The 25,040-nt window shown below is 44.3% G+C and overlaps 1 protein-coding gene and 1 long non-coding RNA gene across 2 annotated transcripts in view; one reads left to right on the top strand and one right to left on the bottom strand.

Moving 5' to 3' along the window:
* Positions 1–2,897: 2,897 nt before the first annotated feature.
* Positions 2,898–5,488, bottom strand: LOC142046876 (uncharacterized). The gene is made up of 2 exons (XR_012655933.1): positions 4,739–5,488; positions 2,898–4,642 (listed from the first exon to the last, which is right to left on the bottom strand). It is a non-coding gene; the product is annotated as an uncharacterized LOC142046876 (long non-coding RNA).
* Positions 5,489–5,612: 124 nt separating this feature from the next.
* Positions 5,613–25,040, top strand: part of CISD2 (CDGSH iron sulfur domain 2) — a 31,000-nt gene continuing 11,572 nt past the window's right edge. The window contains exons 1-2 of the mRNA XM_075066221.1: positions 5,613–5,800; positions 19,865–20,079. Coding sequence (XP_074922322.1) covers positions 5,698–5,800; positions 19,865–20,079 — 318 coding nt within the window. The 5' untranslated portion in view covers positions 5,613–5,697. The remainder of the gene's footprint in view (positions 5,801–19,864; positions 20,080–25,040) is intronic.

Below are 25,040 nucleotides of genomic sequence, written 5' to 3'. Positions count from 1 at the left end.
ACCAGCAGAGGTGACCATTGAGTTGAAGAATCGCAAAAGAGCTCCAGCATGGACCAAATGGGAGGTACTGGATCTGATTGCTGTATGGGGAGATGAATCCGTGCTATCAGAACTCCGTTCCAAAAGATGAAATGCCAAAATATTTGAAAAAAAAATCTCCAAGGGCAGGAAGGACAGCGGTTATAACAGGGTCGCACAGCAGTACTGTGTGAAGCCTACCAAAGAACCAGAGAGGCAAACGGCCACTCTGAATCAGAGCCACAGACACGCCGCTTTTATGATGAGCTGCATGCCATCCTAGGGGATGCCCCTACAACTACCCCAGCCCTGTGCTTCCCTCCTCCCCAACCTCTCCTGTGCTACCTTGGCAGTTATCCCATTTGTGTGATGAATTAATGCATAATTTTGAAACAACAATGACTTTATTGCCTCTGCAAGTGGAGATCAAAGGGAGGGAGGGCCGTTGGCTTACAGGAAAGCCGAATGAACCAAGGGGGTGGGTTTTCATCAATGAGAAACAAACAGAACTATCACACTGTAGGCTGGCCAGTCATGAAACTGATTTTCAAAGTTTCTCTGATGCACAGCGTGCCCTGCTGTGCTCTTCTAACCACCTTGGTGTCTGGCTGCGCATAATCAGCAGCTAGGCAATTTGCCTCAACCTCCCACCCCGCCATAAACGTCTCCTTCTTACTCTCACAGATATTGTGGAGCACACAGCAAGCAGTAATAACGATGAGCATATTGGTTTCACTGAGGTCTAACCAAGCCAGCGGGCTTTTAAACATCCAAAGGCACATTCTACCACCATTATGCACTCTCTCAGCCTATAGTTGAATTGCTCCTTACTACCGTCCAGGCTTCACGAATCATGGGAGCAAGGGGTAGGTGCGACCGCGCAGTGCTGCCGACTGGGAGAGCAGCCTGAGGCAGAAGCCTCCACCTGGCTTTTGTGCCATCAAGCACTGGGAGCTCAATCCAGAATTCCCATGGGCAGCCAAGACTGCGGGAACTGTGGGATAGCTACCACAGTGCAATGCTCTGAAAGTTGATGCTAGCTCGGTACTGTGGACGCACACTGCTGACTTAATGCGCTTAGTGGGGGGACACACAATCGATTGTATCAATTCGACTTCTAAAAAATCACTTCTATTAAATCTACCTAATTTTGTAGTGTAGACATACCCTTAGTGCACATGAGAATTAATCCTTAAACTTGGATTGGTGAATGTCACTTTTTTTCTAGTTAGTTTCATTCTCTGATCCTCTTGCACTTAGAACAGTGCTTTCAGTTGGTTTCTAATGCTACAGGAGAATATTTAAATTAAAAAACATAAAAATGAAATAAATACTATCATGAAACATTTGTATTCATATCAGGTTTTATAAACCCTTATCCCCTGAGGTAGTATTCAAGCGCATTGCAAAATAGGCTCCTTGGTGTTTTATGGTCAGAGAATTTCAGGATTTTATTCTAATTCCATCTACACTGTTTTTATTCCAATATAAAGCCACTGACTTCAGTTGAGTTATTCCTGATTTAAGAACCAGGCCCAACATGTCCAAAGAGTTCTATAGAGCTTTCAGGCCAAATTATGCTCTCAGCTACATCATCATAAATCTGGAATAAATCCAATTATTTCAGTGGAGTTACTGAAGGTTTACATTAGTACAACAGAAATCAGAATTTGACCTTGAATTTACACTTGTGTAAATCCAGAATAAACCCACTGAAGTGAAGGAAGTTATACAAATGTAAAATCAATGAGAGATCAGAATCAGGCCCTTTGCCTTTATATCCACTGGTTCCATATCAGCATTCCTCAGCTTGGTATTTGATTCAGTTTTAATGAAGCATTTGTGATCTTTAGTATCTTGTTCTGCCATAATCTAGGTTTGTTGCAATTTGGTTTAGAGCATGAGGACAATTTCATTGGTAGTTTATTCAAATGCTTCTTACCAGGTGTCATGGATCCCACCGGCCAGGTGCTCTCAAACAGCCTCCAGGAGGACCCCCTTCAGGTCAATCCTCAAGGGTTTCACTCTTTCTCTGTGGTAAGCCCTGTGGCCTCACTGGCTCTGGGGACTGAACCTCAGAGCCTTCAGCACTCTTCCTTCACACCATGAGATCCCCTCAGCAAGTCCATCTGAACTGGACACATGAGGGAGAGTTACACACAAAGGAAGCAATACACCCCCACTCTGGAGTGACTCTTAGCCAGCATTGTAAAAACAGAAGGTTTTGTTTGTTTTCTTAAGATATATAGAACACAGCATAGAAAGCCCTTAGGTTAGCATAGAAAACAGGAAGCTACGGTAAAGTCCAAACTGGGTCTAGCCAGAGCCCACGGCTCTCTCTCAGCCCATAGTCCACAAGCGTCCCTGTTTCCAGCAGCCCACACTATACAATCCGCCACCTGGCCCCTTCTTAGTCCGTTGTTCTTCCTGGGCAAACCTCTTGTCACCTCTTGTCACGTTGTTCTTTGTTCTCCAGCTGGTCCAAACTGGCTGACTTCCTGAAGAGGTGTTCCACGGTCATTAGTTGATATGTACCCAATATTCAGGCCTTTGTCTTCTGTGAGATCACAGATGAGTTACAAGGGGGTTAATCCCTTCTTCAGGGGCAGTGCTGCCAGACCCAGCACTGGGAGTGAAAGCCTGAATCAGGAATCTCTAGAGCACTATCATTAAGCCAACAGCATAACATAAAATTACTTATCCTGATAGACAAAGCTACTGATCATACTTATCCAGCAATAACTTTGAACTGAGTTTAGGTGTGTTATGGAGATCACATACTCAGGCTTCAACAGGGAAAGCTTGAGCTATTATTAGTTCCTGCCATTCAAATCATACGGCACTGCAGGAACTGGCATTCTCACCTTTGATGTCCCATATAATGTTACAATAATTGGCATTTTACTTCACAGGAAAACTTTAAAATTAAATAATCGTACATATTATTGGTATGGCAGAGTAATTACTAAGGCATTTTATAAACACAGCCCCTATTTTCAAAACATAACAGTTGCACTGTAATAATCCTGGACAATAGCCAGACTAAATAGTAATATCATCTTACTCAGCTTTTTTCAGGTAGGAATTATTGCCTTATTATATTCCAAAATAATGTAACAGTAACTTTATAATATGCTACTTAGAATATATCCATTATTTATATTACAAATAATAATATACAATAGTTGTTTGCTATATCCTCTCAGTTAAGGTGTTCAGTAAGGAATATTGGATATTTGCAATAAACATTAATGGAATTACTGGATACAAATCCAGTGGGACTCATTTTTTCATTTTATAAGAATGTCAGAGATTCTTTTAATTCGTATCTTAAAAAATAGTTCTGAAAAACAATTTTTTGTTCTGTCATTGGAATGGACCAGTTTGTACTAACTGAAGGAGGTTATCTTTTATTTTTCACAAAATATCCTATGGAGGAACTTTCCTAAATGTCCCTATGGAAACTATTATCTCCTATTTCAACCTGAACACTGTGCTATCCTAGAACACTGCATTACACTCTCAGTATTCTTTCACAAGGCAGATCTTCAACTGGTGTAATCAGCATAGTTCCAAGATCTATCCCACATGTAGCCTTTTATTTTAATTTAAAGTAAATGTAATTATATTGTATTACAAAATCTGTGGGTTCAGGTCCGGCACCTAGTCTCAAGTTCAACAGTTACCTCTGTTTTAGATTTAGAACACATGAAGGCCAAGGAAAGTAACATATACAATCACAAGAACAAGGCCTAATATCTTTTATCAATGTTACTAAAGTTACCTGCAAACTTACGAATATCACAGCATACACAATCCTAGCTATATCCATGCACAGACAGCCTCACATCCTTCTAGATCGTATTAGGGTCTGATGGGTCTCTCATGGATTGATCATCAGTAGAGGGATGGTTAACGTTGGTGTTTTCCTGTAGGAAGCTCAAATTTTCCCATTCTGGGCACCCTGTTTTCATATGATTCTGCACATATACATGAAAATATCAACCCTCTTTTTCCTTATTGGTTTGGTTTCCCCCAGAAACTTGAGGTGCCCCATTTTCTATAGGTTGTGTATAGTTCATTTTAGTCTCATTAGCACAGACACATAACCTGTAGCTTGTGGTTAAGGCACATGTTAGAAACAAATGTGCCTCTAAAGCATTTTTGTGATTTTAAATTAATCTTCCAACTAATTCTTCGGTCACTTACTTAAGTCAACATTTCTTATCTCTAAGGCCTAAAATAGTTAAACTAAAATTTATAGGACTCAGCCTATAAGTCATCCATTTCAGCCCTCCTTACTTGGATACCTAATTATTAGGGCTGCCGATTAACTGCAGTTAACTCACGCGATTAACTAAAAAAAATTAATCGCACTGTTAAACAACAGAATACCAATTGAAATTTAATAAATATTTTCAATGTTCTTCTACATTTTAAAATATATTGATTTAAATTACACAGAATACAAAGTGTACAGTGCTCATGTTATTATTTTTCCTTCCAAATATTTGCACTTAAAAATTATAAACAAAAGTGGTGTTTTTCAGTTCACCTCAAATACTGTAGTGCAATCTCTTTATCATGAAAGTGCAACTTCAAATGTAGTTTTTTTCTTACATAACTGCAATCAAAACAAAATGTAAAACTTCAGTGCCTACAGGTTCACTGAGGCATACTTCTGGTTCAGCCAATTGTGAAGCAAAACGAGTTAGTTTACGTGAGATAATGCTGCCCACTTAATTACAATATCACCTGAAAGTGAGAACAGGCAATTGCATAGCACTGTCCTAAGTGTGTTGCAAGATATTTATGTGTCAGATGCGCTAAAGATTTATACGCCTCTTTATGCTTCGGCCATCATTCCAGAGGACATGCTTCCATGCTCATGACACTGGTTAAAAAAATAATTAATTAAAATTGTGACTGAACTCCCTGGGGGAGGATTGCATGGCTACATTTGCGTTCACCTGTTCTGTAATTTTATAAAATAATATTACCTCACCTTGCATTTTCCCTTTCTACTTTTGCCTCTTTTTGCATTTTAACCCCACATTACTAACGGAATCGACTTCATTCACCTTCCAGACCTTTGCTTATGTTTAACCCCCTGCAACATTCTGTACAACTGCGTCGATGCAGTTCCGTGATCTGGGGAACTGGGACGGCAATTCTGCCCTCCTTGAACGCCTCCTGCCTCGTCACGCGGCGAAAGCCCTCTGTCCTCTGCGAGGCCTTCCCCGCGGAGGCGCCCAGAGCTCGCCGAGCTCACACCCAGCCCCACGTCGGAACGCAATCCGGCTGCAAACGCGTCCCGGGAGGCCCCCCTGTACGCAGGCGGGTAGCTCGCTAGCACAGCCTCGCTCGTGCGCTTAACGCTCGGCGGCTCCCAGCCCACTACGTCAGCAGAACCCTGCAGCTCGCGCGGCTCAGAGCCAAGTTCCAGGCCCAACGCCAGCCCGAGACCCGACACGCTGGAGCAAGATAAGCACGCGCAGCCCTGACCCAAAGGGCAGGCGCTTCACTTGCCCAGTGCGCACGCGCAAAGGTCAGCGCCGTCCGCACATGCTCAGTAGCAGAAAGCCCCCTTCTCCCCCCCTTGGGGGAAGGGCACCGTTGTGGTATGACAAGGGAGCGGGCGGGGAGGCCGCCGAGTAGCGCCCCTCCCCCCACGTCGCCATGCCGCTGGAAAGCTTGGCTCGCATCATCAAAGTGCAGCTGCCTGCCTACCTCAAGCGCCTGCCCTTGCCCGAGAGCATCAGCGGCTTCATCAGGCTGACAGGTACCGCGGGCTGGCCCCCCTCTGCTCTCCCCGCCAGAATCCAGCCTTGCCCTAGTCCTTCCCCTCCCCCCTCGGCCTTACCCCCAGGCCTATCCCCCCCACTTCCCGGAGTCCCACCCATCCCCTCTTCAGCCCCCCATCCAAATTCCTCGTGCCCCATCTCTCCGCTTCCCTCTCTAGTGCTCCCCCCTCGCTTCCTTTGGCGTTCACCCACCATTCATCCCTCCCCTCCCGGCGCTCACCCATCTCTTCACCTCCCCTGTACATTGTGCCTCCTCACTGTCCCTAGCAGTCCCCCCACCCTTCCTCCTCCCGTTCCCCCCACACGGTTCTCTTCACCTCCCCCCCCACTTCCCTGCATCCCCCACCTCATCCCTTCCCCTCCGGCCCCCCCATTCCAATCCTGTGCCCCCATCTCTGCTTCGCCCAGCCCATCCTCCCCCACCACTTCCCCGGTGTCCCCCACCCCATCCCATTCACTTCCTCCAATCTCCCTGATTCTTCCCCCTTCCTATTGGTTCCTCCCCATCCCCTTGCTTTCCCCTCCTACATCTCTCCTGCCTTTCCCCTAGAGCTCCCCTTTCTTGCCCCTATGGGTGTTGAGAATGAGGAAGTGAGGCAGCTAACATAACTGGCAAGAGAGTTGCTGATCTCAATGCCCTCTCCTGCTGGTGGGTGAAAATTTGCCTCTGTGTGCCTTAGTTTCCCTTGATCTAAGTGGGTGACTGCATTTCTGCCTTGTTTGCTTCACAGTGGCAGACAGAGAAGCAAGTCTGGCTAAAATAAAATAATTGCCAGCGGTAAAATATTTACTCTTGCAAAATATTACTTCCCCCAGATCTAGTGTGAGTTGTTTCTACAAGTCTTAAGAGTGACTCTGTTGACTGCCAGCCCAGCGCTGCAGCCTCTTCCCTGGATCAAGCTGTGTTCTTTCTGCCTCTAATATCATCTCCATCAACAAGATTTTGCAGTCTGAAAGTGGCTAATAAATCTGATAATGCCTGTGGCAGAATAGACTCCAGCTTGCATCTCTACAGCGACATGGGCTCTGCCTGGCTCCTAGGACAGAAAGCAAGTTTTATCAAGAGCCATGACTTGAAGACCTGCAGGGAGCAGTTCTTTTGAGTAAGAAGGGGGTGGATATTGTTTTACAGGTCTTTTCCAACTGTAACCAATCTTACACATCACTTTAACAGCTCTCCCTCAATTCAGATTATAATCACAGCTCAACCTGGACTAATTAACCACTTTATAATTGTTAAATGTAAGACTTGCACTTTTAACCTAAAAAAAAACAAAAAACACATTAGGTTTGAAAAATGTCAAAAACAGACTTAACAAGTTTTTATCTGTTCCATAATTACCAGGCAAAGATTCTTAAACCAGTGTTAAACTGAACCTACTTTAGCAATATCAACTAATAGACTTTGTGCCTGATTTTAAAGCTGTTTTAAGACTCCATCTGTAGTTCATTTACAGCCAACTTAGAGGACCTGGTTAGTTTGGTTCTGTAACTAGCCTAACGCAGTTGCTGAACATGGAAAAATTTGTGTTTAAAAAAAAAAATTAAAAACATAAGTTAAAAACTGTTTGACAGAGCACTCTTTTAAAAAAAAAAGTAACATACTATTTAAAGTATTTCTTTAAAATGTTATGGAAAGGATTTTCTGCTCCCCTGGTGACTTTATTTTTTAAGTGTCTCCTTAGTAAGGGAAATAGGGAAAATAACCATACAAAGTGCTGCCAATTGCACAAAGTGAACTAACTGAAAAAAGAGAGATTTTCCCCCTCCTAACTTTGTACCTACTACAATTATGTTTTCCAACAGAATTGTGATTTTTCAGTTTTGTGTCCCATTAAGATCCCAACTATGTTACAAATTAGAACTATTTGAACCAGTTTCTAGATGCAGTTGTAGTGTGGATAGGACCTCAAGTATCATATTGTTTTAGCTAGCATGGTTTGTTTGGGGACATAAAAAAATGTTAAATACAAGAATTGTTGCTCTGGCAGGGTAAAAGGGCCTTTAAAAGGTCCACTCATTGAAAGTGGTTTAATTATGTTGATGGGAAAGCTCTTGTCCATCAGGATAGAGCGGCTACACGAGCGATATTACCGTGGCACAGCTGCATCGATACAGCTGTGCTGCTGTAAGCTCACTAGTGTAAACATGGCTCTAGTCTCTTGTTTCAGCCATCTGAGCTCATAGATTTATGTAACTGAGGAGGTATGAAGTCTACCTGTCTCTCATACACACCACATCCATCTTTAAGTACACAACTGACAGCATAAGGGGATACACTGCTTTTAATGCTCAATCCTGCAGTTTCAAACATAACTATTAAACACAAGCTTTTAAAAACTTAGCAGAGTACTTACTGGTCACTAAGGGCAGTTAGCGTACCAGCTTTGAAGTTTCAAGCTTCTGTCATGTGAGTTATTCTGAAAAAGGTAATCAAAACATTTTTTTAAGAGTGAGGTGGGGAGGGAAGCTGTTTACTCTAAACAAAATCCTTTCAGTTAATTGATTTGAAACTTAGAATAAAATTAATTATCACCTCTGGGAGGGGCCGGTCACAGGGGCGGCTCCAGGCATCAGCATGCCAAGCGCGTGCCTGGGGCGGCAAGCCACGGGGGGGGGCGCTCTGCCGGTTGCCGTGAGGGCGGTGGGCAAGTTGCTTTCGGCGGCATTCCTGTGGAGGGTCCGCTGGTCCCGCGGCTTTGGCGGACCTCCCAAAGGCTGCCGCTGAATCCGCGGGACCGGGGACCTCCCGTAGGCAAGCCACAGAAGGCAGCTTGCCTGCCATGCTTGCGGTGGCAAGATACCTAGAGCCGCCCCTGGCCGGTCATGTGACATTTCAGTCCCAAAGGTGAATGTTTCAGAAACTAATGAACATAAGTGGAAGAGGGGATTAGAATGGAAACTGCTTTGTCATTGCTATAGGAATTCGATGACAATTTCTTAGCTGAGAAATTCCAGAAGTCCTGTACGTTCACTAGCTCTGGTACTTAACAATCAAGCATAGTGAAAGTATGGCTGCAGATATAAAATGCAGTCAGAAATACATGGCTAGCATTCCAAATCTAGACACAAGATTCATTTCTGAAGTATTTAATAGGCTAGTGTTCATTGTCACACCTAAATGTCTTTTCTCTAAGATGTAATGTATGCATCATGTTGATAGCACTAAATTGAGAAAAACAGCCAAGAATTCTATGGGTGCAAGATTGAAGTATTTCAGTGTTATGGCACACAGCAAACTTAATGAAGAGCTTTTCAAGAGCATCCTCCTTGAAATAATATTCTCTTGGCTCACAGCCCCTTTTTCCTTAGCAGCAGCAGCTTGACATAACAGCACATGATTGATAGTATGACATTGCTTGTGACCTCAAAGTTGGATGCCATCTAAGATGAAAAGACTTGAAAGTATTCTAGGTTAAAGGTGCTGAGTCTCTTACCACTACCTGTTTGCTTGGGAGAGTGCACACTACAGATTGCTCAAACATCCTTTATCACAATTCAGTCAGAGCTTTTTGGATAGTGTCTTAAGGTTGAACTAAGCCTCTTACATTTGCAAGCCCAAGATTTACACTAGTTTTGTATTTTGCAGTTATATTCATAGGAGTTTTGTAGATTTGTGGTAGTGACATTGGTGCTGAAACTGCAGAGTTCTGCTGATTCATCCCTTCATGGTATGTGTAGGCTTCTGGGGTTTTGGTAATTTAAACTGAAACCATGTTCTTTTCGACCTCTTTAAGGACAGCATCAGTAGTAAATGCCAGAGCTATGATATCTTCTGGAAAAGATTAGGGAATTCAGTTCCCACTTACGTCAAACTTCATATAAACCTTTACAAATATTTAGCAATGATTTTAGTAACGCAGCAGTTTTATTTGCTATCAGGTTTTTTAAACTGAGTATGGTAAGGCTGTATCTGCTTACTAGAGAAGGGGAGAGAAAAAAAGCTACCTCTATGCTTCTCCCTAGGAGGTGGGAGTTTGGAAGGGACTCCATGGAAAGGGCTCTAATGAGAGTGGACAATGGAGGGTTTTGCCTGTCATCTCTACATTCTAATGGGGTGCCCCACCTCCTGTGAGAACAGGGCAGCTTGGTGACTTACAGAAACAGTATTTTAATGCTCCTCTCAAACTTACTGAGAGGGTCTAAAGGCACTCCACTGAAACGTTGGGGACTTTGAGCCAGGCCCCTGGAAAGCACTGACTGAAACTTACAGAAAGAGAGAGGGTTTCTTTTTTTAAAAAAAAATTACGGTTGGAAAATATTTAAGCTTTCCCTTTACATCTTTTTAAAAAACTCAAAAGGGTCTTTTTAATTTATCTTTCAAAATTCTTAAGTCAAAAATCTTGTCTTGTTTGCTTAAAAAAAAAAAAAAAAAAGAATGAGAGAAGCAAACAGCAGGGCCTAAGAAGAGAGCATCTAAATAGGATACCTTGGAGGGAAGAGAGCACTGGGCTCCTCACCAGAGCATTGCATTTAGACCCTGCTCTCTCCTGGAGAGAAGACACCTTTAAATGCTTTTGTAAATTAGATGCTTTAAAGAAAATTAAAGCTATCTGAATGATTGATAGAACATAAAGGTACAGTAGAACCTCAGTTATGAATATCTCGGGAATGGAGGTTGTTTAACTCTGAAATGTTCATAACTCTGGACAAAATGTTATGGTTGTTCTTTCATAACTTTACAACTGAACATTGACTTAATACAGCTTTGAAACTTTACTGTGCAGAAGAAAAGTGCTGCTTTCCCTTTTTTTTTGTAGTTACATTTAACATAGTACTGTACTTGCTATTTTTTTTAATCTCTCCTTCTGTCTAATTGCATACTTCCAGTTCCAAATGAGGGGTGTGGTTGACTGGTCAGTTTATAACTCTGGTGTTCGTAACTCTGAGGTTCTACTGTTCAGCGGTCCAGGGAGTTGTGGGCATGCATATGTGGAATTAAGCACAAAATGAATTCAGCCTGGTAAATGGAGATGGTTTCATATTGAATATGAAACTGAGCACATAAAAATTAGACCTTAGAAAGCTACATTAATACATCATATTTACTTGGGCCTGGTCTATACTGGGGGGGAGGGGAGGAAATCAATCTAAGTTATGCAACTTCAGCTACATCAATAATGTAGCTGAAGCCAATGTACTTAGATCTACTTATTGCGCTGTCTTCGCTATGGTGAGTCAACTTCTGCCGTTCCCCCATTGACTCTACCTGCACCTCTTACTAAGCTGGAATAGAGGAGTCAACAGGAGAGCGCTTGGGGATCAATTTATTGCGCCTCGTGTAGACGCAATAAATCGCTCCCCGCTGGATTGATCGCTGCCTGCCAATCTGGCTGGTAGTGAAAACATACCCTTGATTTCCTGACAAACTTTTAAAGTCTTTGGCTCTGATCTGTGCTGTCAAATCCTTTTACCCTTGTAGAGTTACATTCAGGGCTGGTTCTAGGCACCAGCAAAAAAGCAGGTGCTTGGGGAGCGCATTTGCAGGGACGGTAGAGATCCGGCATGGGAGCTGAGAAGCAACAGGGGGCCCTGGGAGCTGTAGTTCCTTGGTTAGCTCCCTGCCTATAGAGCCAGCCCTGGAGCAGGGAAAGACCTACATTTCCCAGCATTTCCTTGGCAGCTATCAACAGGAAAGGGAGGGGAGGGAGTGAGGTAGCTAAAACCTCATGCTGCAGCTTGCTGTGAATAGATGCTCACTGCTAGAACGGGGTGGCACTGTGAACAGAGGAATAAGTGTGCCCAAGGAGTAGAAGGCTTTGGCCTAGATATCCCCTTCAGAAGACATCCCCAGACTGGATTAGGGATACTGGTGTGACCTCACCTTGCAGCCCCCAAAGAAAGAATTGAGTGGAAGAAATGTACAGTGCCCCTCTCTATCTGAAGCCTAGCAAGGGAGGTACGTGGATCCCCCTAGAATTGAAAATGAAAAGTAAGGGAGGGGAGGCTCTACTAGAGGACCTGGGCAGCTTTAGATACAGTACCAGGCATGTAGGAGGATTTCACTCTGAGCAGGGAGCAGAAATTGACTTTTCCTTTCCAGATTTAGCTAATATTCAGAAAGGGAAGTTTTGCACCTGCCTTCCGGTTTTGAACACACTCAAACATCCAGGAGTGTCTCAAGCTCATTTGGAGATAGATATTCATTTTCTCCAAATCAAATACTGATCCACTGTAACTTGCTGTAGAAAAAGTAGGATAAAATTGAGCAAGAAATGCTCCCCAGTGGTTATTAGGACTGGAATTGCTATTTTCAACAGCCATTGCCTTTTTTAAAAAAAAAGTTCCCTTTTAAAAGGAAGACAGTGATATTGCATTGGCAAATTCCCCATAGAAACAAAGAGTGGAGCAAAAGAATAATAAAGGCACCTCAACTTTTCCTCATTTATGTAGGACAGTCTTATAATATGCATACAGATATCCTCCAATCACACAAGCTGAAAATTGTTCCACTTTACTGCAGTTCTGTAACCATATGGGAACCAATCCGGTCTGTGTTCTGTGCACATCCAAAATTCTGTCTGAATGACCCACTCTGGGACAGAGTTACCAGTGACTCAGGGCTGGGGCGGCAGGAGGGTGCAGTTGTGGGGGGAGAACCCAGGGTTGGGGCAGCAGGAGGGTACAGGTGGGGGGCAGCTGAAAATTTTTTTGCTTGGGGCAGCAAAAAACATAGAGCTGGCCCTGGTTACATTCACTTCAGTGGCGCTGCACATGGGCAAAAGGGTCTGCCCACCGAGATCAAATGGCAAGAAACTTAAGTTATTCAAACAGCAGCTGTAATGTGGGCAAGTTGAATAATAAGTTTTGAAGTACTAAATTTATACAGCAATGCACTCTACTACATTGCTTTATGGAATCATTTAATGATAGGACATGTTTGCCTGCTTCTTCCACAAAGTCACTCAACAAGAATACAGCCAAATCAGGGGTTATATGGTGCCAGAACTGCTCTTGAACTGAGTAATCGGCAGGAATCTTCACGTAATTTTTAGCAGATGCTGCTCTTTGACTATAGCTCTTTTAAAAAGACACCTTCAAAGTGTTTCCCTAACTCTTGAAAAAATAACCCCTTGAAGTGTGAAACAGACATCTGGTTACTTCTTGAAATATTTATTCTTTTGTTGAATTTTTCCCCCGAAGGGCTGCAGTTGGAGACTAAGGACTTGTCTGCGCTAGGAAGTTGTACCACTTTACAGTCCAACAGCAAACCAGAACAGTTAAACTCTACAATCCAGGAAACTGTATGTTCTGGACGGTGCCTGCTCTAAGCATTGTGGCAGCTGTAATTCAATAAGTTACTGATTAAGAACTAAAAGATTACAGTATACTAATACAACCATATTTTGTACAAAGCAGATTAAACATTTGCTACTCTTTGTATTGTATTACAGTCCCTGTTTGTTGTTCTCCTGTCCCTAACCTGCCTACTTTTCTGTCTGTCCTTAGGTCGTGAGCACTGGGTTTGTCCCATCTTGAATGTCTGGGAAGCAGCTAGCACTGGTAGCTAGTAGGCACTAGTGATTAGTTGTTAGCATTGTAGGTACTATAATAATCAAACCATCACAACATATATAGAATTGTTGTAGGTGTGCTTACCATTTTACAAAACAGTTGTAGACAAGATCAGTGCCTTGAATATTGTACAGTGTAACTCAAAGTATTCACACGGTAACAGCTCAAATTCAAGACAAGGAAGGAGATATTATAGAACATATCAATTGAAATATGGTCAATGAAAAATGCCTAGAAGTGTAGAGTAAATTTTTTATTACTAATATTTACTACTATAAATTAAAAAGAATGAATGTTCTTTGGCAGCCTCAAATGAAAATTTACAAACTTTGATCTAGTTTGTTTCCTGGCTGTGAAAAAAGGGAAGTAATTTAAAAATATTATTTGTACTGAGTGATCATGTATTTGGCCATCAATCAAGGATCAGGATCCTGTGCTAGGCACCATACTCACTAAGCAAGCATTTGTTTGAGTGTTGATCTTATAGTCTCAAGCCTGACCCCAGAATGAGGGTGGGCACTAAAATAATATTTGGCTATTAGAACTTTTCCTGTTTTGCATCCCTAAGTTTAATTAGGAAAAACTGTCCCTGAATAAAAGCTCTTACCTTATCAATCACAGAGAAATGAGGGGAAAACACAGGGTAGAGAGCAGCATCTTACATACAGCTTTGTATTTTATGCTGATAAAAATCCTGGGCCCCCTGTACGCTAGAAACTGAACCATTTTTTGAGATCTGATGTCAGTCATAGCCTCTCTCTGATGGCTTGTGTTGACAGGAAAAACTATACTCAATACAATATACAGAACCACCATTCACCGAAAATAGAAGCATCAAGGGTTAGCAGGGAGGAAGGGACCAATGTTTGGCATTGGGTTTCAGACGCTATCTTCTAGTGTTGTCACACCCTTAATGTTCAGAAGTCTCTACCTCTCTTACTTTCTTGCCGTGGCTGCCTCTTCCCCCCACTCCTGTGTGTTCACAAGTCATGCTGAAATGTACAGTACTGTCTCTTGATGATCATGCTTTTTATGCCGGCAGTATAAATATATACAACATGTAGACAACCTTTATCTGTATATCAAAATGACGTGTTCATGAGTGAGGTAAGATAAGCGTCAAATTCCCTGTAGGAATTACATGCTGATTATACTTTAATTTTTCAGTGGAGGGCCACAGGCACAATTTTTGTGGGCTTTCCATCTAACCTCTATGCTAAGGGGACTGTTGGTAACCTAAGCAGCATCCCATACAGGAAGAGGCCACTCTTATGAAGCCACTCTTACAAATGTTTGAGCCACCTCTGTTCAGAATATATGCTCCTGTAGTTGCTGTGAAAGAGTGTGTGGGGGTGAAGGAGAGGGGATAGAGGAGGCAGGGGCACACTGAGAAGTAGCCTCCACAGGCCACTTGAGTGAATCTCTGACTGTGTCATCTTATATAGTAGTGTGACAAGCTGCCTGTGTATCTAATAGGGGATTTGGGATTTCTTAAATTTATTATTTAAACTGATCCAACACTGACAGGACTATCTGTTCTTCCTGCCCCACCTAACTTGCTGAGTTATCTAGTGGGAATCTGAAATTAGAGGTTTCAGAGTAGCAGCCATGCTAGTCTGTATCCGCAAAAAGAACAGGAGTACTTGTAGCCCACGAAAGCTTATGCTGAAATAAATTTGTTAGTCTCTAAGGTGCCACAAGTACTCCTGTTCTTTTTGAAATTAGAGGTTTTTTTGTGTTTAGAGTGTGTGGAAAGAGAACTCATTGACTGAATCTATAAAAACAGGAAGCAGTACAATCATCTGTTAGAAAAAGCCCCCTGCTAGTTAACTTTGAGGAGACTGTAATTCAGGAAGTAACTTCTGAATTTGCATAAAGCCTGGAGTCACTGAAAATCCTAATGCAATTGCATGCTGAATGGTGGATAGTTCATACACATTTAGTATTTTAACTTACTGATGAGCTGCTCTGTAGCCAGTTGGAATAGAAAGTGGGGTAATATAATTACAGTAGTAAGTGAGCACCTACTAGTGCATACATAATTTAGTTTTTGAAACTGATATTAGAAAGTAATTAAAAAATGCAACAAAGCTACCTCTACTGCTCAGTTTTTCTATGACCACCAGTTTTTGTATTAAAGACCTACTTTGGCTGACACACACTCCTTCTACCTGATTTCTTTTTTTCTTTTCCAAATGAGAGGGAGAGGACAGACTATCCGCTGCAGGAAGCTGCAATGTATGCTGTGGCCATTCACTTTAGTTAGGTTGTCGCTGTCAGGATTCTCTTTCCGTTCACATCTAATAAAGGTCTTGTTACTGTTAGGGAACTTAAAGTGTGAGTACGAAAAAAAAATGAGTGGACATCTACTTCCCAGAAACTGGTAAGAGGAAAAATAGGGAGAGAGGCAACACCCTGGTAAGAGGCCTATGACACCAGCTTCTTTGGCGAGAGTTGTTCTTGTCAAGTGTTACTCCTAGACACTCTTCAGGGACTCCACTTTTTGGATTGGTCTTTAGCTAGCAGAAGTATAAGTTTGAAGACTCACTTCTTTCTGATTGTAGAAGGAGAAGGAAAGTCTGGTCTCTTCTTCCTTCCCTTCTCTTGTGTTCTTTGGAGGGACAAAGATTTGTCTTTATTACTCTACCCCTTTCCCACCCTCTATTTTTGGGTGCCCTCAGAAATAGCTCCAGTGATTGGCTCTGATGCTCAGTATTCCCAAGCAATAGCACTGTGAAATTGGCTTGATTCTTGTTTGTGGTGTTCACAGAAGTCTGAATAGCATCAGCGAACAGAATCTTGTTAATTTTGTTGGATCTGCTTCAGAAAGCTATGTGTAGCAACAGAGGCAGGGGAGCTGTTTGTAGGCTCAGAAAGACATTATTGCATGAGCTCAAATTTGAAATGTCAATTTTTCAAGCCATATTAAAGGGTATCCCTGTGAAAGTTCTGTGGCAATATTTTGTATCATGAGTCAATTTTGTTTTGATTCTCTGGAAAGCCTCCAGGTCCCATATAAATATACTGCAGAAGTCATTGGCTAGTGAAGCTACCACAGCACAAATAATAAATAACAGCTTCCTATTCTGGTTGTTACTTGTCTTTCTCTGTGTTTCCTCTCTGTGTGTTTGTACCCAAGTGGGCTGAGACTTTGTTCCTCAGTGATGCCTACCAGATCGGCTAAATGTTCTGTCTTTGAGCTTGGCTTGAGGCTCTCCATGCTATGTTAAGTTGCCAATCACTATTCAAAAATCTATTTAACGCCATTTGATTCTAATGGTATTTTTGTGAGGCCCTTCTTCTCCCTGTGTGTCTAGTCTTATCAAGTGTGCTACATGTTTTGTAAGTACCCTACTTTGGTCTGTAGTGCTCCCAAGTGTGCATCTTATCTGTCTTGGAGCTCTGAGTAGATCTTACAAATTTGGGGAGGCCAGGAAACTCAACTTCTCTGCTAGTGGGTCTACTGAATGTGATTGGAAAGATTCTTTCAGCGGAGAGAATCTTTTTTTATGTTAATTGCATTCAGGGGCAGCTCCAGGCACCAGCGCTCCAAGCGCATGCTTGGGGTGGCAAGCCGCGGGGGGCGCTTTGCCTGTCGCCTCTAGGGCGGCAGGCAAGGTGCCTTTGGTGGCTTGCCTGCGGAGGGTCCGCTGGTCCCGCAACTTCAGCAGACGCCTGCGGGAGGTCCATTGAAGCCGCGGGACCAGCGGACCCTCCGTGCTTGGGGCGGCAAAATGTTTAGAGCCGCCCCTGATTGCATTCTCACTAAATGTACCTTCACAAGTTAAAAAATGTATTAAAATCCTTTAAGTAGTGGTTTGGTTTCCAAATCCTCATGTGCTGGAACAAAAACTTTCCAAATACCATTTTGTCATATGCGTAACACCTGCTGTGTCAGCATACAACATGGTTAATGCATAATTCCTATCTGCAAAGGCAGACCACAGGATCACTTACTTCCTAAGAAAGTTCTTGAGACTTTATTTTCAGGATGCATTGTTTCTGCTATTAGCAATTGAAAGAATAGGTGAGGTTATGCAAGATTATCCTGGAACAGTGGTTGAGTCCACAAGGTACCACTGCTTACTTTAATCAGGTACACTTGAGAGGTTTGCTTCTCCACTAGGTCATTGATTCTTGCCATACATACTCTGAGCCCAGTCCTTTGAGGTTCTGGGCACCCAACTCCCACTGGGTCAGTCAGAATTGGATGCTCAACACCTTGCAGGATTAGACCTTCTGATGCAATTCGGCTCTGGAAAAGCTGACCGGAAAGAGACTTCTCTACTGAAATATTAATATAGATTTGGATTTTAAACAAAGATTCACTCAGTTCTTCTGCTGATTTCCGTGGCAGAATGAGGGTACTCAACACTTCATATAGCTGTCACTGATGCTACTGACAAGAACAGACAAGCTGTCAGCAACTGGTGTCTAGCACGTATAATACTCTATACAACATTTACAGATATTACCGTGAATACTTCAGAATTTAGTACTGCGGAGAACTCAGGTTTTTTTTGTGTGGGACAATGGGAAAAGTCAGAGATAATAGAAACTTCTATATAGTATTGCAGGGGCTGATGTTAGCAAATTCTATGAGAAAGCAAACTAACAGTGACTCTTGCCGTTGGAGTTGCAGAAAGACTGTGCTTCCAGTCAAAATTCTATACTAAAGTTGGGTACTTCTCCCTTTGGCAGTTTATAGTGCCTCTTTCACACAAGCCATGGTGCTTTAAATGCTCATTGTCGTTTTTCCAGGTAATATACGTTAAGGAGGGATTTTACTTCAAAGGCTAAGGAATAAATAAAGAGTGAATAAATGTCACCATGCAGCATGTTCATTATGTTACATACTTTCCCAAACAGAGCTCATTTCAAAAGAGGCATGGCATTCTGAGTTACGAAAATGTGTGTTCTTTTCTTTTAATAATCTGTTTACCACAAATGCAACCCTGTTGTACAGAATAAAAAAAAACTACTGCATCTTTTGGGTTATTTGAAGCTTTTAGGACAAAAAATACTTCTCATCTTTGGTTTGCTATATTACATTTCCCTTCTTTTAATCTTGAAACACAAACAGTAGAACTCATCTAGCTATGTTTTGGCCCTAAGCCCATTTAAAGAGGAACTTGGTTTGAATGCAAACAGCAAGATAATGGGTACTGTGTCTTCTTTTACAAGGAGCTTATATAATAGTTTGGGCTCCCTGACCAACCTATTCAAAAATTCTTTTATTTTAAAATAATATTTTAAGTGTACTTCCCTCTTTGAGGATTAAAGTGTAAATCCAAATAACAACCAAGAATTAATATTTTGCTTCCACATAGCTCATTTCATCAGAGTCTGAGGGGCAGCACCATAGCAGGTTCTCTTGAAGTCAATAGAGCAATGACAATTTACACTACTTGAGGCTCTGCTCCTGTATATGTCTTGTAAAGGTTAATATATACCGCTATTTTACTGGTATTTGTGGATGCTTTAAAATGAGGCAAGAGGGTAAGTGGGTCTTGAGAGCATACTCAGCACAAATAGAATATTAAGAGAATTCAGGAGGAAACTTAAAACAAGTTCTTCAGTGTATGCTCAAGTGGCAATTTTCTGTGGCTTATATATGTTTACTTGGCCAAATCCAAACAGGTTTTCATGGAGATAGCAAAAGGGACCTGTCTGGTTTCAAGAGCCATTGTCTGCCAAATGGTAATATCCTGCTCCAAAGTCCTGAGGCACTAGAGCTCTTAAAACAAAAAAATGAACATTGGCAAAATGACTCTTTTTTCCACTAACTTGCTTCTTAGAAATGGTTGTACCATTTCCACTGATTTTTTTTTCTTTTTCTTTTAAGATTTCAACCTGAAGATGACACCAGCCATGGAAGAACTTCAGACCCAATGGTTAAAATTTGCTGAAGTTATAAGTAATTGAAAACACAGGGCGATAGGAAATCTTAGGCAACCTTAACCTATACATGCATATGTATGTAGAAGTAGTTTAAGCCTGATGCAATGTAGAAGAGGAATCAATGGAGAGATCCAAAATAGGAATCACACTCAGAGAAGGACCCTTAAGAATGCTTACTCAGATTAGCCTCTGGCCATTTTCTAACAAACAACACATACTGTTAACAGTTCCTCTTATATTTGTTAGAAGACGTTCCAAAGCTAATTTGAGTGAGCAGGTAAAGTATTAGGGAGCCTTCGTTTAGTGTGAATCATGGTTTGGATCTCTCCACTGATTCCCCTTCCTCTACTGCATCAATCTTAAACTATGAGTGAGAACCGGGCCCCATTGAGGTCAATGGGAGTTTGCTCTGAACTTCTTTGGAGCCAGGATTTTACCCTTTGCCTCCTATGTGCTCATCCTCTATTTTCCAGTCTCTCTTCACTAGTCCATTCCATTGGTTAGCCTCGATGCCCTACTCATTCTAAATCAAATAGGAAGAGCTGCTTCTGTGCCATTTGAGTGTAACTGATGCTGAAATCAGCTCACAACCCTAGTGCTCTGTATAAGTCTAATGTGTTTTTTAGTTTCAGAATGGCTGCGGTTATTGCCATTCCTGGGTGTCCTGGCACTACTTGGATACCTGGCTCTTCGTCCATTCCTCCCCAAGAAGAAACAGCAGAAGGATAGCTTGATTAACCTCAAGATCCAGAAGGAAAATCCCAAAGTAGTAAACGAAATAAACATTGAAGATCTGTGCCTCACTAAAGCAGCTTACTGCAGGTGTTGGCGTTCTAAGACGGTAAGGTGCTTTACAGCAATGCCATAGGGCTATGGAGTTAACTTTTTATTATTATCAGTTCTGCTTTCTGTGAATTGGAGCACATTACTCTCACCCTGAGGCTGGACAGGTTCATGGGTTCTCTAAGAGTTGTGCAGTTCTTTTTCTCCACTCTAAACCTATGCAGGAGAGCTTAGAAACCTACAAGCCACATGGTGGTCTGTACTGTGCACAGTCCTGGACCTATGAAACTTTCCCAATGAAATGTTTTGTTAAAACAGATCCTTTTATACAAAACATTTAGATGAAACAGCATTTTCTAATGGGAGGCGGGGGGAAAGGTTTAATCAAAACTTGACCAGCTCTGGAATGAACCTTAAAGTACTTCGGGTGCCTCTGGATTTAGCTGCCCCTCCATTGGGCTGTTTTGTCAGTGAAAAAGTGTTTTGTTTTTTTTCTTTTTTTAAATACACTTTGTAGCTTGGAGCAGGTGTTCTTAATGCTTTATGCTTCTTTATGGAGTTTAATTCCTCATCATCAGCAGTCTTCTCACTGACCAGTGCCATATAGGGAAGACAGGGATTGCTAGGATGTTGGAAAAGAACAATAGCAGGAAACCTTTACAAAGATTTTTTTTTTTTTTTTTAAGTGCTCTTAAATGCCACTCTGATGCAACATGCTGTCTTTGGCACATTTAAATGGGTACATATACAGTAACTCCTCATTTAACGTCCCACTTAACGTTGTTTGTGTTACCTCCCTGCTCAATTAGGGAACATGCACATTTAAAGTGCAGTGCTCCCTTATAATGTTGTTTGGCTGCCTGCTTGTAAGATTCTGTGGAAAAGCAGTGATTTTACAAGGGAGCATTGCACAGGTGCCACTTCTCCACCTCCTCCCCCTCCCTCCCAGTGCTTCCCCACTGCCAAACAGCTTAGGACTTTCTGGGAGGGTGGGGGAGGAGCAGGGAAGTGCTGCACCCAGGGCCGGCGCTTCCATTTAGGCAGCCTAGGCAATTGCCTAGGGTGCCAGGATTATTGGGGGGCAGTATTTTGCCAGGGGGGGGTGGCAGGTGGCTTCGGTGGACCTGCCACAGGCATGCCTGCGGAGGGTCCCCTGGTCCCACAGCTCCGGTGGACCTGCCGCAGACATGCCTGTGGACGGTCCGCTGCTCCGGTAGACGTCCCGCAGGCACGCCGGCGGCAGCTCCACCAGAGCCGCGGACCAGCGGACCCTCCGCAGGAATGCCTGCAGCAGGTCTACCGGAGCCGCGGGACCAGCGCACGGGGCAGCGAAATGGCCCTGCGCCTAGGGCGCTAAAAACACTAGCGCCGGTCCTGGCTGCATCTCCACTCCTTCCCCTCCCTCCCTCCCAGAAAATCCTAAGCGCTGCTAAACAGCTATTTGGTGGTGCTTAGGACTTGGGGGGGGGGGGGGTGGGGAGGAGAGGGATGTGGCATGCCCTGGAGAGGAGGTGGAGTGGAGCAGGGACAGGAAGAGGCAAACCTAGAGCATTCCCAGCAAACTCTGAGCCTGTTCTCTGGGGAAGCTGCCACTGCTGCTGCAAAGGTACTTCCTAGCGTCCGTGCGTGCAGTGGGCTGTGCCTGTGTGGGGTAAGCCAGGGGCACTTCCCAACCACAGTACAGTACACTGCCTTTTGTCTGCCCCCCCAAAATTTCCTTGGAACCTAACCCCCGCCCACATTTACATAAGACGGTTACTCACCTTTGTAACTGTTGTTCTTCGAGATGTGTTGCTCATATTCATTCCAAGTAGGTGTGCGCGCGCCACGTGCACGTTCGGCTCGAAGAATTTTCCCCTAGCAACACCCCGGCGTGGGTCGGCAGGCGCCCCCCATGGCGTGGCGCCTTTGCGGCAACCGTATGATATACGCCCCTGCCGACCCGCCGCTCCTCAGTTCCTTCTTGCCGGCATACTCCGACAGGTGGGGAAAGGAGGGCGGGTGTTGGAATGAATATAGAGCAAACCATCTCGAAGAACAACATTACAAAGGTGAGTAACCAGTCTTTCTTCTTTGAGTGCTTTGCTCAATTCATTCCAATAGGATGATCCCAAGCCTTACCCATAAGGCTGGTGGGGTCGGAGTTGGAGACCTGTTGAATACAGAACAGCCAAGCCAAGAGCCTGCAATCGTCCGGGACTGCGCCACCAAGGCACGTAATGGGACAGAAAAAGGAGCACTTGACGACACACCGTCTGCACGACATATGTCTTGTGGCACACGGGCGAGGAAGCAATCGAGGGACGCTATTCCGCTCTCGTGGAAATGAATGAGCGGATAACTAGCGCACCTGGAAGAATGTGAGACCTAGGCAATAGCATGTTTGATGCAGGCCGCTCACCCAGATGATATTGTTTGCGGATGAGACAATGGTGACCCTTCCATCCTGGTTGCGACGGCAACAAATAGTTGAGAGGATCTCTTACGGAAGGGATCGGGTGCGGTCAATGTAAAACGCAACAGCGCCCGACGAAATCGACGTGAATGCATAGCTTCTGCTCTCTGCGAGACGCATGAGGTTTTGGGTAAACACATGGAAGGAAATGTCTGGTTTAGGTGGAATGGGAGAGACACCTTGGGCAGAAACGGCGGGATGCGGACGAAGTGCACCTTGTCTTTATGGGAATATCGTGTATGGTGCGTCCCCACAGAGCGCGGAGCTCTGAGGACTCTCCTGAGGCCGATGTAATGGCCACAAGGAACGCACCTTCCACGATAGTACAGGAATGAGACAGGTTGCAGGGTATCGAAAGGAGGGTCCAATTAGTTTCGAGATGAGACCAGTGAGGTCCCAGGGGGGCGGAGAGGATTAGCGGACCTGGGATACAGGTGCTCCAGCCCTTGGGAACCTCAGAGACCATAGGGTAGAGAGAGGCGGAGGGAGAAGCCTTCTCCTGGATGGGAAGGAGGACAATGGCGCTAGGTGGCACGCGGAGGGGATGGAGAGCGCGACATGGGCCTTTGCTATGGGGTTATAACCACTGGTGCCTAGTAGAGATTATGTGCCGCTGAGAAGGCACTCTCTTGGGATGGAAGCCTGAAAGGCTAGAGGGTGGCAGTCCGGATCGTTCGATTGACACCGCAGCAGGAAGTCAGGTACCCCTGGTGCGGCACTTTTGTCGCGAGGAGTGAGGTGGCAGCCCTGTCGGTTGTCTACTGGTTTCCTAACTTCCCAAGTATTGGCACTGTGGCTGCACGTGCGGGGTGGAACCTCAGCGCAGCCTGGAAGCCTCTGCAGAGCTCGAGGCCAGCGCAGGGATGTGGCCGGACGCTCATAGCTCAGGGGACGGCGACACGCGACGGTCGTGGTGGTGGATGAGAGCCCCTCTGCCGCTTCCGGTCTTGTGGAGTGATGCAAGTCCTTAGAGATGGACCCGGCAGGGGGAACCGGATTGGAGCTTATTGGACAGGCCTGGCAACGTGTGTTCGATTCCCAACTGAAAGCCTGTACCAGTTGTTGTGCAAACGATATGGCCCACCCGCTGGGGCGCGCTCGACATGTAGGAATTCGCGCCCGAGCCTTGTTCCGCTCCCGTGGGGTTCGCTTACCGAGGTGGCAAACCTCTTGATGCAACCCCTAAGACCATGTGGGAACGGCGGGAAGGCATAGAGGAGGTGGGCGTTTTTCCACTCGAGCACTCCTAACCTAGGTAAGTGACTGGAGGCGCTGGTGCTTTACTTGTAATCGACAGAGGGAGCCAGGCTGCGCTCTGTGGTTCATGATATTCAGCGGAACGGAGCAGAACAGGGTAAATCTGTCACACTCTCAGTGCTTGGATAGAGCGGAGAAACAGCAGAAACAAGATCGAGTAATCGGTGTGAAGTCCTTTTTCAACCACCGCATGGAAAATGGTAGAATGGACTATGTCCGACGAAGAGGAACCCATTACTCTGATTAGGGACGATAGAGAAGGGACTAGACTAGATCCGGAAGAGGTACTTGCCGCAAACACGAATGTGTCTGACTCCTGGAAGCATACAAAGAAGGAAGGGGGACATTCCAGGATCGATGACAGTGGAAGGATACCTACACAAAAACTTCCCACAGCGTTAGTCGCCTTTCCTGACACAAGACCGCGCGAGGTGCGCACGTTCGTTTTCCCGCTGTCCTCCATTGAGTGGTTTCTTATGAGGCAATCGCGGCCTTTTCGGAAGTTTGTTAGCCATACACCAAGTTTATTGGGAGGTCGGTGTATGTCATCCCGTAGAGCACTAAGACAGAACGGTAAGCTGGGTTTGACGGAACACTCGCAGGTTAGAATGGGATAAGGTTAGAAGTCCTTGGACCACAGCCAGGAGGTGGGCGAGATTAAATGGTCTTCTGGTCCCATTTCTGGCTTTACACAACGGCCTCAGCTCCCTATGATTTGATATATATGTGACTCCAGCGTGGAACTCCTAGCTCCGGCCTCCGATTAAAGGAACAGACTCAGAGGCGAGCGCGTGTCTTGTGTGTGTTCATTTGATCCGAAGAGCCCGGTGACGCTGGGAAGAGAGGCCCCAGCCAGTTGACGTGGCTAGAACTGATTGTCCGTGTTATGGCATATGGTAAACGTGGCTGTCTGAGCGATGAAACTTACCCAGGTAAACACCCGCAGCACACCAGCGGCGGATGGGGCGGATTGTGCATGCTCCCTATCTGAGAAGCCCGAGGAGTGTTGTGTCTGCCCGACGGCTTTGCCTTACATAGACTGCGTGGGCTAGAGCAATCGAAAATAAATGATGTGGGCCACAATGACTTATCAGGCTTGAAATAGATACCCTGCGCCCACTAAGATGTGAATCTGTGTGTTAATAACAGATCGTCTTATTTAATCCTATATCCTTGCAATGTGGCGCAGGCGGCTTCGAGACATAGTTTGGACAACCTGGGGTTAGAGCACAATATGTATGTTTACTAACTTGCCTGCCATTGTTGGCGCTAAGTGGCGCTGTATGAAGACGTCGCCTGCTGTCAGT

This window comes from Chelonoidis abingdonii, chromosome 5, assembly GCF_003597395.2.
Source record: "Chelonoidis abingdonii isolate Lonesome George chromosome 5, CheloAbing_2.0, whole genome shotgun sequence".
Classification (NCBI taxonomy): Eukaryota; Metazoa; Chordata; order Testudines; family Testudinidae; genus Chelonoidis; species Chelonoidis abingdonii.
The sequence above is the reverse complement of the archived record's forward strand: the minus strand, read 5'-3'. Positions and strand labels throughout refer to the sequence as shown.